Source organism: Crotalus tigris, unplaced genomic scaffold, assembly GCF_016545835.1.
Source record: "Crotalus tigris isolate CLP2741 ecotype Arizona unplaced genomic scaffold, ASM1654583v1 scf7180000020873.166745, whole genome shotgun sequence".
In the NCBI taxonomy this organism is placed as follows: domain Eukaryota; kingdom Metazoa; phylum Chordata; class Lepidosauria; order Squamata; family Viperidae; genus Crotalus; species Crotalus tigris.
In genome coordinates, this window is record NW_024098228.1 from 137,519 (window position 1) to 150,594 (window position 13,076).

The window sequence follows — 13,076 nt, forward strand, 5'->3', positions numbered from 1 at the left end:
CATTTCATTACAATTATATAAAGGATGGTTGACTAAAGTCGAGTAACAAACTTTTGGTAGCCTAAAACCATATATGTATTCTGACAAATAATGAAGCTTTTTGATGGAATTTTGTTTTTTTCTATTTTGGAAGCATACTCTGAATGTAAAACTGACTTTCATATCACTGGTACGAGTACAAAACTGGCAAACTTGTTCTTTTTCACTCATTATTGTATGTTAGTGATTCATTTCCATTTGTGGCCTTCTGTGCTCTTGACTGCAGTCAGTGTTTCCCTTGCTGCTATGCAGAAAGCCACAAATAATGTACAATAATGTGACATCAATTTCAAAAAAAATTAAGCAACAGATGTTACACCCATAATTGACCCTGTTTAATTCTACTCCTTTGGACACTAGGGACTTTCAAAGACCAGAGCAAAACAGGAACCCAACTATTATTAATATTCCTTGTTCCTAAACATATTCAATAGGAAGACTGCGTGATTCTGACTGTTTTTGCTATACATTTCTGCATTCAGATTAACTAAGAGAAGCAGATCTGCATTCAGATCATATATTCACAAGCAACATCAATAATCATTTTGGCAAATAACAGCTGTGTTTTGAGATGTTATACTTCAGGCCATGGGTGATAATATGGCTTCCTGAGATTATGTGCCATGATGCTAAATGCACCATCAACAACCCTAGTATTAAATACAAATCCTATCATTCAGGTGATCTCAACATTGGTGGTATTATTTCTCTGATCTATGTGATGTCTAATTTGATAACTTTCAAAACGATTCCATCTGAAGAACTTCTTGATGACCCCATGTACGTAGATTTTATTCTTAACTCTACCAACACTCAAATATGATTGGATAATGGCTCAGTGTATTTTGGGATGACAGAAATGATTGAAGTTTAAATTTCATTTCCTTTTAGTTATCTTTCCACTGCTCAGATAGTCTACTCTTTTTCTTACACACTTCATAATAATTGCTTAATTTCAAGATAGTGCTTTCTTTCAATTTTTTCAACTTTATAACATTTAGAGAACTGCAGTTGCTTTGGTCTCACTTAACTGATATTGCAGTTTTCCCCATTCTCTGTTTCCTATTCTCCCAGTTTTTCTATCCCAAACTTCCATGGCACACCAATTCCACAATAGTATGTATGCAAACAATCAGCTTTTTCTCCTGACTGATTGAGTCTGGCTGGAATTTATCAGCAAAGTAAAGAATATACTGTATATGACAGAGGGTCAACCAAACTTGCTTGTAATTTTAAAGGACAATTCCTATGCTTTTTAATGCCAATTTAATGTCTATTGAAAGTTTTATCTCATAGACCTTTCCAATCTATATGTTGTTTAATCAGACATAGATAAAAAGAACCTCATGGAGTATTTTGGGGTGGGGGGGGCTAGAGGGGTGGGGTGTGGAAAGGTGCTAGAGCAGACCTGGGCATTTTATGACCCTGGGGCCACATCCAGCCCTTTGGCTGCCCCTGCATGGCCCACGTGAGATCAATCAGGAATTAGAAATCAAATGTAAATAAGTGTATGCTATGTGTGCAACACAACTGCATTTTTATTTTGAAGGCAACATTCATGCACCCGCACATACATACCTTCACATTAAGGTGAAAACCAGCTAGAAGAATTCTTTAAAGAAGGATCAGGAAAAGAGTTAATTATTTTAAAGGCAAGAGACAGGATTATTTTGTGCAATGCTATAAGCAAAGTAGTAACACAAATAGCAAATGTTTCGCTTCGAGGAGAACACCTGAATCAGTCTTTTGTAGCAAAAACTACATTTCTAGGTACAAAAATAAATTCATTGATTATTGCATGAGATTCTTATCTTGATAAATGAGTTTAACTATACCGGTGTAGAGAGGGGAGAGTGAGGAAGAATTGAAAAAAAAAAATAATGGAAAGGAAGGTGAGAGACAGAATCCTTTTAAGTGTGACCATATAGGAAACATAAACATGGAATCACAACTCTTTGGTCTTTACCTTATATGTAAAAAGAATATTGCAATTGAATTTCATCTTGGGAGTTTTGCAGTTTAACTCACCTGTGTGATTATTTTTCAACTGTACCTTGATATTTACAAAGATTTTTAATTTGATATGTAACAAATTATCTATGTGGAAATGCAAGCCTTCTGACAGAGGCATTGACCTTCTTTGAAGTATGTTTCTACAGAATCAGATGCATATCTTCTCTTTGAAGTTTGCTGTAAAAGAGATCAATGAAAATCCTCAGATTTTGCCAAACATCACTCTGGGCTTTGGGATATCTAACAGTTATTTCATGGCAACATGGACCTACCTTGCTTCTATGGAGCTTCTTTCTTCATATGGCAGATTTGTTCCCAATTACAAATGCAGCACCCACCAAAGCTCAGTTTGTGTTATTGCTGGGCCCAACTCTCATATCTCCCAGGTTATGGCAGACATCCTGAGCATTTACAAGATTCCACAGGTAAGACCTGCTCAACAAAAAAGCAAAAAAAAAGTTATTGGTTTGCGACTTCCTCTTTAATGAAATTTCTTCTGTTTACTGTAAGTAACAGCAACCAGAATATAAATAAAATCTCACCACACAATAATTTTATAGTTTCAGTCCTAAGTTACTAAAACTTGTGCAAAGGGTTGCAGAAAAAGACATCTTATCTTAAGAGATATTTTTGTTTTAATTTGAAATATTTCTTTGTTGATTTCCATGAAAGCTGTATAGTTGTTAAGGGAATCCCAACTCTAAAACAACAAGAAAAATAATACATACTGCACAGCTAAAAGATTAAAGCTGTGCAGTCACATTAAATAAACAAAACATGGCTGAGCAGTGAGTTTAAAATAGCATTTTGATTCAAATAGCAAAATGATTCAAAATAGATTTTGGCTTGTCTGTAGACAAATATGGAACTGACTGATCTATTGAAGCTAGGAAGATTTTCATTGAAAAAAACTATGAGTTTTTCACCAAATATCAGTGAAGTTGCTTCCTTGCTCTCCTATTTCCTCAGTGGAATTGGGAGCAGGAACTCATTATCACCTTTGAGACGATGGTTCAAAATTGTACCTAGAAGGCAGCTAGAATTATTCAGAAAATTAGAAGATATACAATCCAATGGCAATAATGGACTGGAACATTAATTCAATGCCATATCTCTTCTGTTGATAACTTTTTTAAGTATTTTATTAGTTTTTTATCATTACAATTCATTTGTGCTTAATGAACAACATGTTGTCTGGGTTTAGTTTTGCTAAGTCATAAAAGTTAAGTTCTTACTCTCTATCTCATTTTTCCAACCATTGATAAAATAGGTTCCATGTCTGAAAGTATTCTGTATCTTCTTTCCCTTTAATTCTCAATGTGAGTCTATCTATTTCCACACAGTTCAGTATTTTCTTAATTATCGCTTCTTCCAATGGTGTTATCTCCTTTTTTCCAGTGCTGCGCAAATATGATCCTCGCTGCTGTTAATACATGTAATGTTAAATATACATTTTGTTTATCAAATTTTTCTGGCATTATGCCTAATAAAAAAGTTCAGGTTTAAAATCTACAGGTTTCTCTAACATTTTTTCTAACCAAGTGTGTATTTTTGTCCATTTTTTTTTTTTTTTTTGCTTTAACACATGTCCACCACAAGTGATAATATGTACTGGGATTTTGATTACATTTCCAACCTTTACTAGACTTTTTAAAAAACATTTTTGCTAATCTAACAGGTGGAAAATGCCATCTATAAAACATTTTATATAGGTTTTCTTTATATGAAGTAGCCATTGTCAGTTTATAATTTCTTTTCCAAAGATTTTGCCATTTTTCTAATTCTATATTATATCCAAAGTTTTTTGCCCATATAATCATTGTTTCTTTCATTTGTTCATCTTGCATTTTTAAATTCAATAAAAAATTATACAATGTTTTAATCATTTTTTCATCAGATGTCAACCATACCTGATCAAACATTGTCTGGTCTTTATAAAAGCCATATGTTTTAACATCTTTGTCATACTTACATTGCATTTGCAATTGGGGCCACCATGATAAGTCAATGGCCTGGTCTTCTAGCTCTTGTTTAGATTTTAATTTCCCATCTGTATTCAGAATATCCTTGTATATATAGAAAAATGTGGGTTAGACAGCATCACCACCAGATGGATCTGTAGCTGGATGACCGGCCGTACTCAGCATGTGGTGCTCAATTGAACCACATCTACATGGAGGGAAGTGTGTAGTGGGGTGCCCCAGGGCTCTGTTCTGGGCCCAGTGCTCTTCAACATCTTCATCAACTATTTGGACAAGGGGATAGATGGGGAATTCATCAAATTTGCAATGACACCAAGCTGGTGGGAATAGCCAACACTCCAGAAGACAGGCTTAGGATACTACAATCCTAGTGTTTGTAATTCTGATTCCAGTTTCTTAAATTCTTCCGTTAATGTTAAAAATTGTTGTTGTTTTTTTTCATTTGTTCTTTTTAGCCATGTATGTTATAGTTAAACCTCTAAAATATGCTTTGGTTGTGTCCCATACATGCTGAGTTTATGTCTCTTCCTTTTTATTTTGTTTAAAAAAGAATTCTATTTCTTTTATTGCTAATTCTACAAATTGTTTCTCTTTTAGCAGGGATTCAAAGTCCATCTTGGTTTCTTCTTTGCCTCTTCCCAAGTCAGCTTTATCAAATTATGGTTTGCCCAGATGTTAGGTTCTACCTCAATCTCATATATATTAATTCTTAGCTCAAGGGACATCCATATCATATCAATTCTAGACCAAGATTTATGTATATTCAAATAAAATGAGTATTGGGTCTTTTGGGGGGTTTCTTTCTCTCCAAGTATCCTGTATAGAAATTTCTTCTGTCATTCTAAAAAATGCCTTGGGGAGAATCTTTTCCCCTTTTTTCCTGTTTTACTGCTTCTATAGTACAGCTTTCTGTCTACAATTGCATTAAAATCTCCTATCGAGCAAATGTATTGATGTTCCATTTCCAATATTTTCCTGTGTAGTTTTTGATAAAATTCTTCTTGTTTGTTATTTGTTGCATATATTGCTACCATCAATATCTGTTTTTGATTTATCATTATTTCTACCATTAAAATTCTTCCTTCTTCATCTGAATAGATCTGTTTGGATTCCAATGTCTCTTTTATATATAAAGCTACTCCACTTTTCTTTTGATGTGCTGATTTATAGTAAAGTTTCCCAATTTTTTGGGCATTCTAGTAATTTATAATTGATAACTACTGTTGATAACACGTATCAATAGTGATTATTAGAAAATCATATTCACAAGATTTTTTTCTATGAAAGTACATGCTTGCTTCAAGCAATGTATACATACTGAAATTTCCTCAGCATTTCTATATAAAAAATATAGCTGCATTGGTATTCTGGGAAGGAAGGAAGGAAGGAAGGAAGGAAGGAAGGAAGGAAGGAAGGAAGGAAGGAAGGAAGGAAGGAAGGAAGGAAGGAAGGAGACCAATAACTAGATTGAGCTTCTGCATATTCCCTATGTTATTCACTTGTAAGAAAAAAAAATCAAAGGTAGAAAATCTTTCATCCTCATAAAGAAGGTGCAGACAATAAAAACCTATTAATTTATCTCATCAGAAATACAGATTTTGTGAATGAACAAAAGGCCTCCTCTAACCCTACTCTGATGCCTGACATTATCTGAAAAAAATCTTAATATGCTGTCAAATTTCTTAAAATGTCCCTCAGCCCCAAGGGACTGGGAACTCCTTCACTGGAGTTGAATAGAAATATAGTGTAACAAATCTTTAAGGAGAAGTTACATAGATCATCAAGTTCTGCCAATGGAATCTTTTGTCAGTCATTGAATTCTCCAATTTTGTCTGGGTAAAAGTGCAACAGAATTGGATCATTCAGCCTCAGCTATGCTGTGACATAATTTGGAGAGAACTAGAGTCTAAAGTTTCAGATAATTTAGGAAGGTAGGGATAGTGAATGTTCTATCAATAAATTCCTGAATAATAGAGTCCTTAGCATTGATTATATTGATCCTGAATATCTACTGTATCAATAATTTAGACTTTTCTGGTGCAATACAGAAAAAGTCTGTCTATATCATAGTCAATTATTTTTCCAGATTCACATTCTATTCTAACACATTCTGCTCACATTGAAGATGATCAAAGAAGTATGTAATGGTTTCTTTGTGGTGCCATTAGCTTCATAGAAATTACAATGAGTATGAAAAAGTCCTGAAAATCAAAGCATCAATATGAATTTGCAAGGTTTATCATTGATAAATTATATGACATACTTTAATTGTATATGAGAATTATTTTGGGGAATGAGAGGAAGCATTGCAGACTAGACAGCCATCACATGCATCAGTTTATAGAAGGAAAAGGGGTGTGGGAAATGTTTCATAAAAGACCTGTCTAGTTCTCAAAATAGTAAAAGGAAAGCAGAGGAGAAATGCTTTACATATTTCAAGTATTTTTTTAAAGATTGATGCTAGCCCTTTGATGTAGGCCTACACAATAAGGAGTTGCAAAGCCTGGGGGCTGAGTCAAGAGAGAAATCAGCCTGGAGTCATTAAGTTCCCACAAGCAGTCTAAGTCCACCACCTTTTTGTACCTGACAAGTCCAGACAAGAAGCACAATGATACATTTTAGCTCTATCTTTATTGTAAAACTATATTAGCAAAATCTTGCAAGACTGTAAGTATTTAAATGGTCTCTCTTAAAAGGCTTCCTATACCTCCTTCATTTTGTAGATTGAAATACCTTTCGCCTGAAGGTTGTCCAGTCTACGGCTTCTTCTGTCTCCCAAGGTTATTCCTTCATACCTTTAAAAACACCTGTCTATTTTTTTTCTTTTTTCCCTCTTAGCTCACATATGGCTCTGTTCCAGTGATCAATAATGTTATTCACTCAGTTTTCTTTCATCAGATGTTTCCAAATGAGTATCTCCAAATTATGGGGATCCTTCAGTTGTTGCTACATTTTAAGTGGACCTGGATTGGGGTGATTTGTCAAGCAAATGAGATTGGTGAAAGATTTCTGCGGGAAGTTCTGATCCTGTTTTCTGAAAAAGGAATCTGCATTGATTACATTGAAGAACTTCTAGTAGAAGTTGTTTCCAATGAGGTGGGAGAAAAAATGAATTATTTTCTTAAAACATATGAAATAATTATGGGAAGTTTATCCAATGTTGTGATTGTGTATTGTGAAAACCAGCTCATGGCTCTTTTCAGAATGATCTCCTCCGTTTCAGAATATTGGGACACAACCGTTGAGAGAAAAGACAAAGTTTGGATTTTTCCAGCCCAGATGGAATCTACTTCAGTTTCATTTCAAAGAGACTGGAGTATGGACTTCATTCATGGTGCTCTTTCTTTTGCTATTTCATCAGAAGAATTGTTAGATTTCAATAGGTTTCTTCAGATGAGAAACAGAATTCCAGGAAGGGGAGACCATTTTTTAAGGGTCTTTTGGGAACAAGCCTTTGAGTGTTCTTTCTCAAAAGCCATGTTAAACCTCAAGTCAGAGAAAAGGTGCACTGGGGAAGAGAAGCTGGAGGCTCTCCCAGTGTCTGTTTTTGAATTGAGCATGACTGGACAAAGCTACAGTATCTACAATGCAGTCTATGCCGTGGCACATGCTCTCCATTCCATGCTTACATCCCACTCCAAACACAGAGCTATGGCTGGTAATGGGAAACTGAATCCTCAAGCGTGGCAGGTAATTTCCTGTATTTATTAATCTAGCAGATGATATTGCTTCCCTATCTACATCTGTACACAAAGAATATGGAAATTAAATTAAATATGAAACTGGAGAAAAGAATTAGAAGGAACAGAATGTCCACATCTTCCAATCTTATATCAAATAATGGGCTTCTTCCAGATTGTTTTTTCATGATACAAAGTTCCAGATATTTTGATCCTTCATATTCCTTCATTTTTCATAGACTTTTTATAGTATTGATAACTGATTCCAGTTCTTTTTTGTATCAATGCAAAGTTTTAGTTATCTGGGGATCAAAGAGGGTTTGCTGCTTCTTCATGTCATTATTTAATTAAATTGTAAGTGAAGACCCTAAAAAGCAACGCCTCCCATGTCCCTAGTATTTTTTAAGAATGGTGCAAAAAGCATTATTTCTTCTGGAAAAATTCACACTATGCATCTATTTTATCTCTTGACACATATAATAGAAAATTTTGAAAGGTCATTAGTGCCTTAAAGATGGATTCATAAGAGGGAAGAACAGGACAAAATGCTGGTGGCTTCAGGGCCTGAGTGTCAGTGTTATGACAAGTGAGAAACTAGCCATTTTCATCTTTTGCTTTCATTGTTGTTTTTTTTTTTTTTTTTTGCTGTTGTTTGGTATTTCAGATGAGAAAGGAGGGGGAAGAGGGAATACCTGAGCAGGTTTAGCTAGCCATAGCAATTGCAACTGTATAAGAATCAAGGTCAATTCTAGATAAAGTTTTGGTGGGCTGAAAAGTTGGGAGGAGAGCCCTTGTTTTAGATTAATTGGTGAATGTGATTTATGACAGCCTTCTGAGGTGGGAATTACAACTTGTTATTTTGTAGTAGGGGGAGGGAACTTTAGTCTTGGGTTCAACTATGTTAGTGCTGATACTTTGTTTCCTGAATAAAATGTTCTTTGAGGAAGAAATCTTTGCTTTGAAGTTCTTTTAATTGGTTTCATCTATCAGAACCATGACACTGAGAATGAAAATTATAACACAGAGAGAAGGATAGGTAGGGGTGAGAATGGAGAGGCTAGTGCAAAATGCTAGTAAGGTAGTGAACATGGTTGTGCTGCTGGTGATCTGATGTACCTCTGAGTGATAGATAATAAAAAAGATCTGTTAAGGTCTCTTAGTAGAAGTCTCTGTCCATCAACCTTCTGGCTACTGTTGATAGTAGTGAGGAATTAGTAATATTATCAACATATTAGTAGCACTATGACAATACTTCAGGAACACAATTATACTGCAGGATTCAATCTGGATTGGTCACCAGTACCAGAGGTTTAGTCTTCTGAGCTTTCCGTCTTGTGCTGGAGCCCATCTTCAGGGAAATTCTCTCTAGCGGAATATGTGCTTTGGGCTATTCTATGTGTAGTATGTATGTCTGTGTAGCTTTTTAGTTGTTGAATTAATTGTTGAGTTTAGTTTTGTTATCAACATCTAAAAAGCCACACACTCTCACTCTCTGGTGAGAGTCTGAAATCTCAGAAGACTAAGCCTCTGGTCCTTGTGAGTGACTGAGATTGGGGCCTGCAACATCATCCTTGACCCATATATTTGCCTTCATTTGTGACACAATAATATATTCTGAAACTATATTGCTGTATATTTTTTTTTCATTCTTCTATGCTTTTATTAATTATTGTCATGTTCTTCCCTTCAGCTTCATCATTATCTGAGAAAAGTCTCATTTAACAACAGTGCTGGAGAAAAAATTTTCTTTGACCAGAATCAGAAGGTTGCAACTGGCTTTGATATTATCAACTGGGTCACCTTCCCAAATCAATCCTTTCTTAAGATCAAAGTTGGAAAAGTAAATCCATTGGCTCAACCAGAAAGACTTCTCTCTCTATCAGTGGATAACATTGTCTGGCCCAATGTTTTCAATCAGGTACCTATTATTCATTTTTAAAGTAGTTCACTGCTCATGCTGCAGCTGATCTCCAAATAACTTGCTTTAACAGCTTGAAAAAATAATGAATCAGATGTTTGCTGATAGTTTTAAAATTATAGTGAGAGAAAAGTACATGAAAAGGAATATTCTAGGTGCTTAGTTGATTTGGCAGAAAAAAAAAGTAACTCAATATAGCCATTCCTATTCCTGAGCTCATTAGCTAATTAGCCCTAATCCTTGAGATCTATCTCATGAAGAAGAGACAGTTCAATTTGCATGACTCATTATGCCAGAATATTTTAAGGGATAAGACAAGTCTTTTACACTAGCATAAAATGTTTGATAACTCTAATCAAAAAAGGAAAGAAAAGATTTCTCAAGGTGTTTCTAGATTGCTAATATTTAGATTTGAATTATATTGCTCTTTCTTTTATTTACAGACTCAACCTCTTTCTTTATGCAATGATCATTGCTCCTTGGGATACAGCAAGATCAAAATTGAAGGAAAGCCATTTTGCTGTTACAGATGCCTTCATTGTCCAGAAGGGAAAATTGCCAACCAGACAGGTAAGAAATGTCATACAAGAATGTTGATATCTATTAGCTGTGAAGGTCAATAGGTTCAAAGCACTATCTAGATTCTCAATGCTGGGAATTTACCCTACAGACCCTGAGGATAGAAATGGTTGCAAGATCAACCATGGGATTGTCCCAAGTCAAAATGGTTCCAATTCATAAAATGTCCAATGTATTTGAATTAGTTTTTCCTCATAACCACTAGAGTGTCATCTGAAATCTCCTTAATTGTTTTTTTTTTCCAAATTTCCCTTAGGATGTTTGGAAAATGGAGTATTAAAGTATGATATTTTTGTAGTTTTTAACTAGATCCATCATTTTATTTCTCCCATATACTTATAATGACTTTATTTTCTCAGAGAAAATAGGACAAAAGCCTGAAAATGGGGCAGATCTGATCAAAGTTCATAAAGATAAAAGAATTTATTTTTTATGTTTATAACTTTGCTTTACAAAGGAAAATTCAAAAGCAAAACCAAGAAAAAAAACTTTAAAAAGATTCACTCTGTGAGTGAGATGAGTGGTTTCTAAATTATATTTATTTAAAAATACATAAGTAAATGAATAGATAAAAAGTTAATACTGTGGACTGCCCAGGGTCAATTGGATTCAAGTAAACATAAAATGTTTGGTTATGGTAATGCACATCCAATGCCAGAATTGACAAGTATACAAAAATCCAAAATTACTATTTAATGGGTATAAAAATCAGCTAATATATTTATCAACTGCCATTATAGATATTATATTCAATTCAAAGATAATCAAATAAAGGTGGAAATAGTATACCAAAATCATGGGAAGCAGAAATGCTAAAATCTCTCATGTTCTCTACTTAGAAGAAACAAGGTTCAGGCCAGGTTATGCCACCTTATCTGGAGAACAACACAGAAGCCAACAGATTAGAGGAGGACAATCTGCATTCCATTAACAAAACAAGAGACTTAAAATAATGCCTAAACTGTTCTACAATTATTTCACTACTAGCAAAATAGCGCTAAGGATTATTCAGGCCAGAATATGGAATATATGGAAAACAGAAGTTCAAGGCTCAATTCAATTTTAAACATGCACATAAAATCAAATGATATCTGACTAATTAAAGTTAAATTTCAAGGGTCTGTTCTCAGACAATTTAGCATTGGCTTTAGCATTTAGGCTTACATACCCTCCCATAGTGCTCAACAGCACTCTCTGGGTGGTTTACAATGTAGAAGCATTATTTACATATTGCCCTCACCTCATTTTTCTGCCCTTGGAAGGATGGAAGGTTGAGTCAACCTTAGCCCATCAGGAGCAAGTTCCAAGCTGTGGGCAGAGTTTGCCTACAATCACTGCACCATCAGGACTCACAATTTAATTTTAGGACTTTTCTGCCCATAGCTTTAAAAAATAACTTAGACTTCAAATTCCTAACTTCCCACACTGTATGATGATAGTCTGGAAATTCCAAGCACTGAAGTACAATTATTTAGAATGTTGGGGAAAACTGAGCCAACTGTGAAGTGCTTGACAACTTTGTTTCATCTTTCAGATTTAGATGATTGTTTCCTGTGTCCTAAAGAAAATTATCCTAACAAGGACAAGGCTCTTTGCATTAAAAAACTCACAACATTCTTGTCTTACAAAGAAATCTTGGGAATCACCTTGACCAGTGTTGCTTACTTCTTTTCTATTATCTCAGTTGTGGTGATGTGGATCTTCATTAAACACCAAGACACTCCCATTGTCAAAGCCAACAATAGAAGCCTCACCTATACTCTTCTCCTTGCTCTCCTGTTCTCTTTCCTTTGCACACTGCTTTTCATTGGGCAACCTAATCAAGTGAAATGTCTCATGAGACAAATTGCTTTTGGTATCATTTTCTCTGTAGCTCTTTCTTGCATATTGGCTAAAACAATCCTAGTGGTTCTTGCTTTCATGGCCACCAAGCCAGGCTCCAAAATGAGGAAATGGGTAGGGAAAAGACTAGCCAATAGTATTGTGTCATCTTGCTCCCTGGTGCAAGTAATCATTTGTATTGTATGGCTGGCAATTTTTCCCCCATTCCCTGATTCAGATATGCATTCCATACCTGAAGAAATTGTCCTGGAATGTAATGAAGGTTCAACCATCATGTTTTATATTGTTCTAAGCTTTATGGGGTTCTTGGCTGCTATCAGCTTCATGGTAGCCTTCCTAGCCAGGAAGTTACCAGATAGCTTTAATGAAGCCAAATTTATCACCTTCAGCATGTTGGTTTTTTGTAGTGTCTGGGTGTCATTTGTTCCCACTTATCTGAGCACCAAGGGAAAGTACATGGTAGCTGTGGAGGTCTTCTCCATTTTGGCTTCTGCAGCAGGATTACTGGGTTGCATCTTTTTCCCAAAATGCTACATTATTATTCTGAGGCCTGATCTGAACATAAAAGAGCAGCTGATAAAGTAATAAAAGTGATCTCCCATTTTTGTTATTATTATTTTATAATTGTCTTACTCTAGTTCAAGTCTCATTCTGATGAGATGCTTTCAATTTGCTAAACATTTTTTCCAAAGTAATCAACAGAAATATATGCACTGTGCAAGAAAGACAACCTATTCTTCATCTGAGCAGTGGATATATTTTCTTTTTGAGGTATAGGAATAGCCTTATATTGAAGCTACCTATACTTGATCCCAAATATTTAGTGCAGAAAAATGTTACCACTGTTTAAAATAAAGTTTGCATAATCGTATGATTTGTAGTCCTAACTGATTAGTTTTCAAAATAAAATTCTAGAGGAAAAATGGACGCTAAATTCCAAAATTTTGTTCCCAAAATATTGGCTACATTGCATATTTTTATCTTGCCTAGTTTGTACTGTATATTTTTATGTTTCTAATTATT

General features: G+C 34.8%; 1 protein-coding gene across 1 annotated transcript; it reads left to right on the top strand.

Moving 5' to 3' along the window:
- Positions 1–655: 655 nt before the first annotated feature.
- On the top strand, positions 656–12,638 carry LOC120319596 (vomeronasal type-2 receptor 26-like). Its single transcript, XM_039368624.1, has 6 exons — positions 656–819; positions 2,300–2,477; positions 6,873–7,724; positions 9,405–9,632; positions 10,076–10,202; positions 11,746–12,638. The coding sequence occupies exons 1-6, from the start codon at positions 656–658 to the stop codon at positions 12,636–12,638; spliced, it is 2,442 nt and encodes an 813-aa protein (XP_039224558.1).
- The last annotated feature ends 438 nt before the right edge of the window (positions 12,639–13,076 follow it).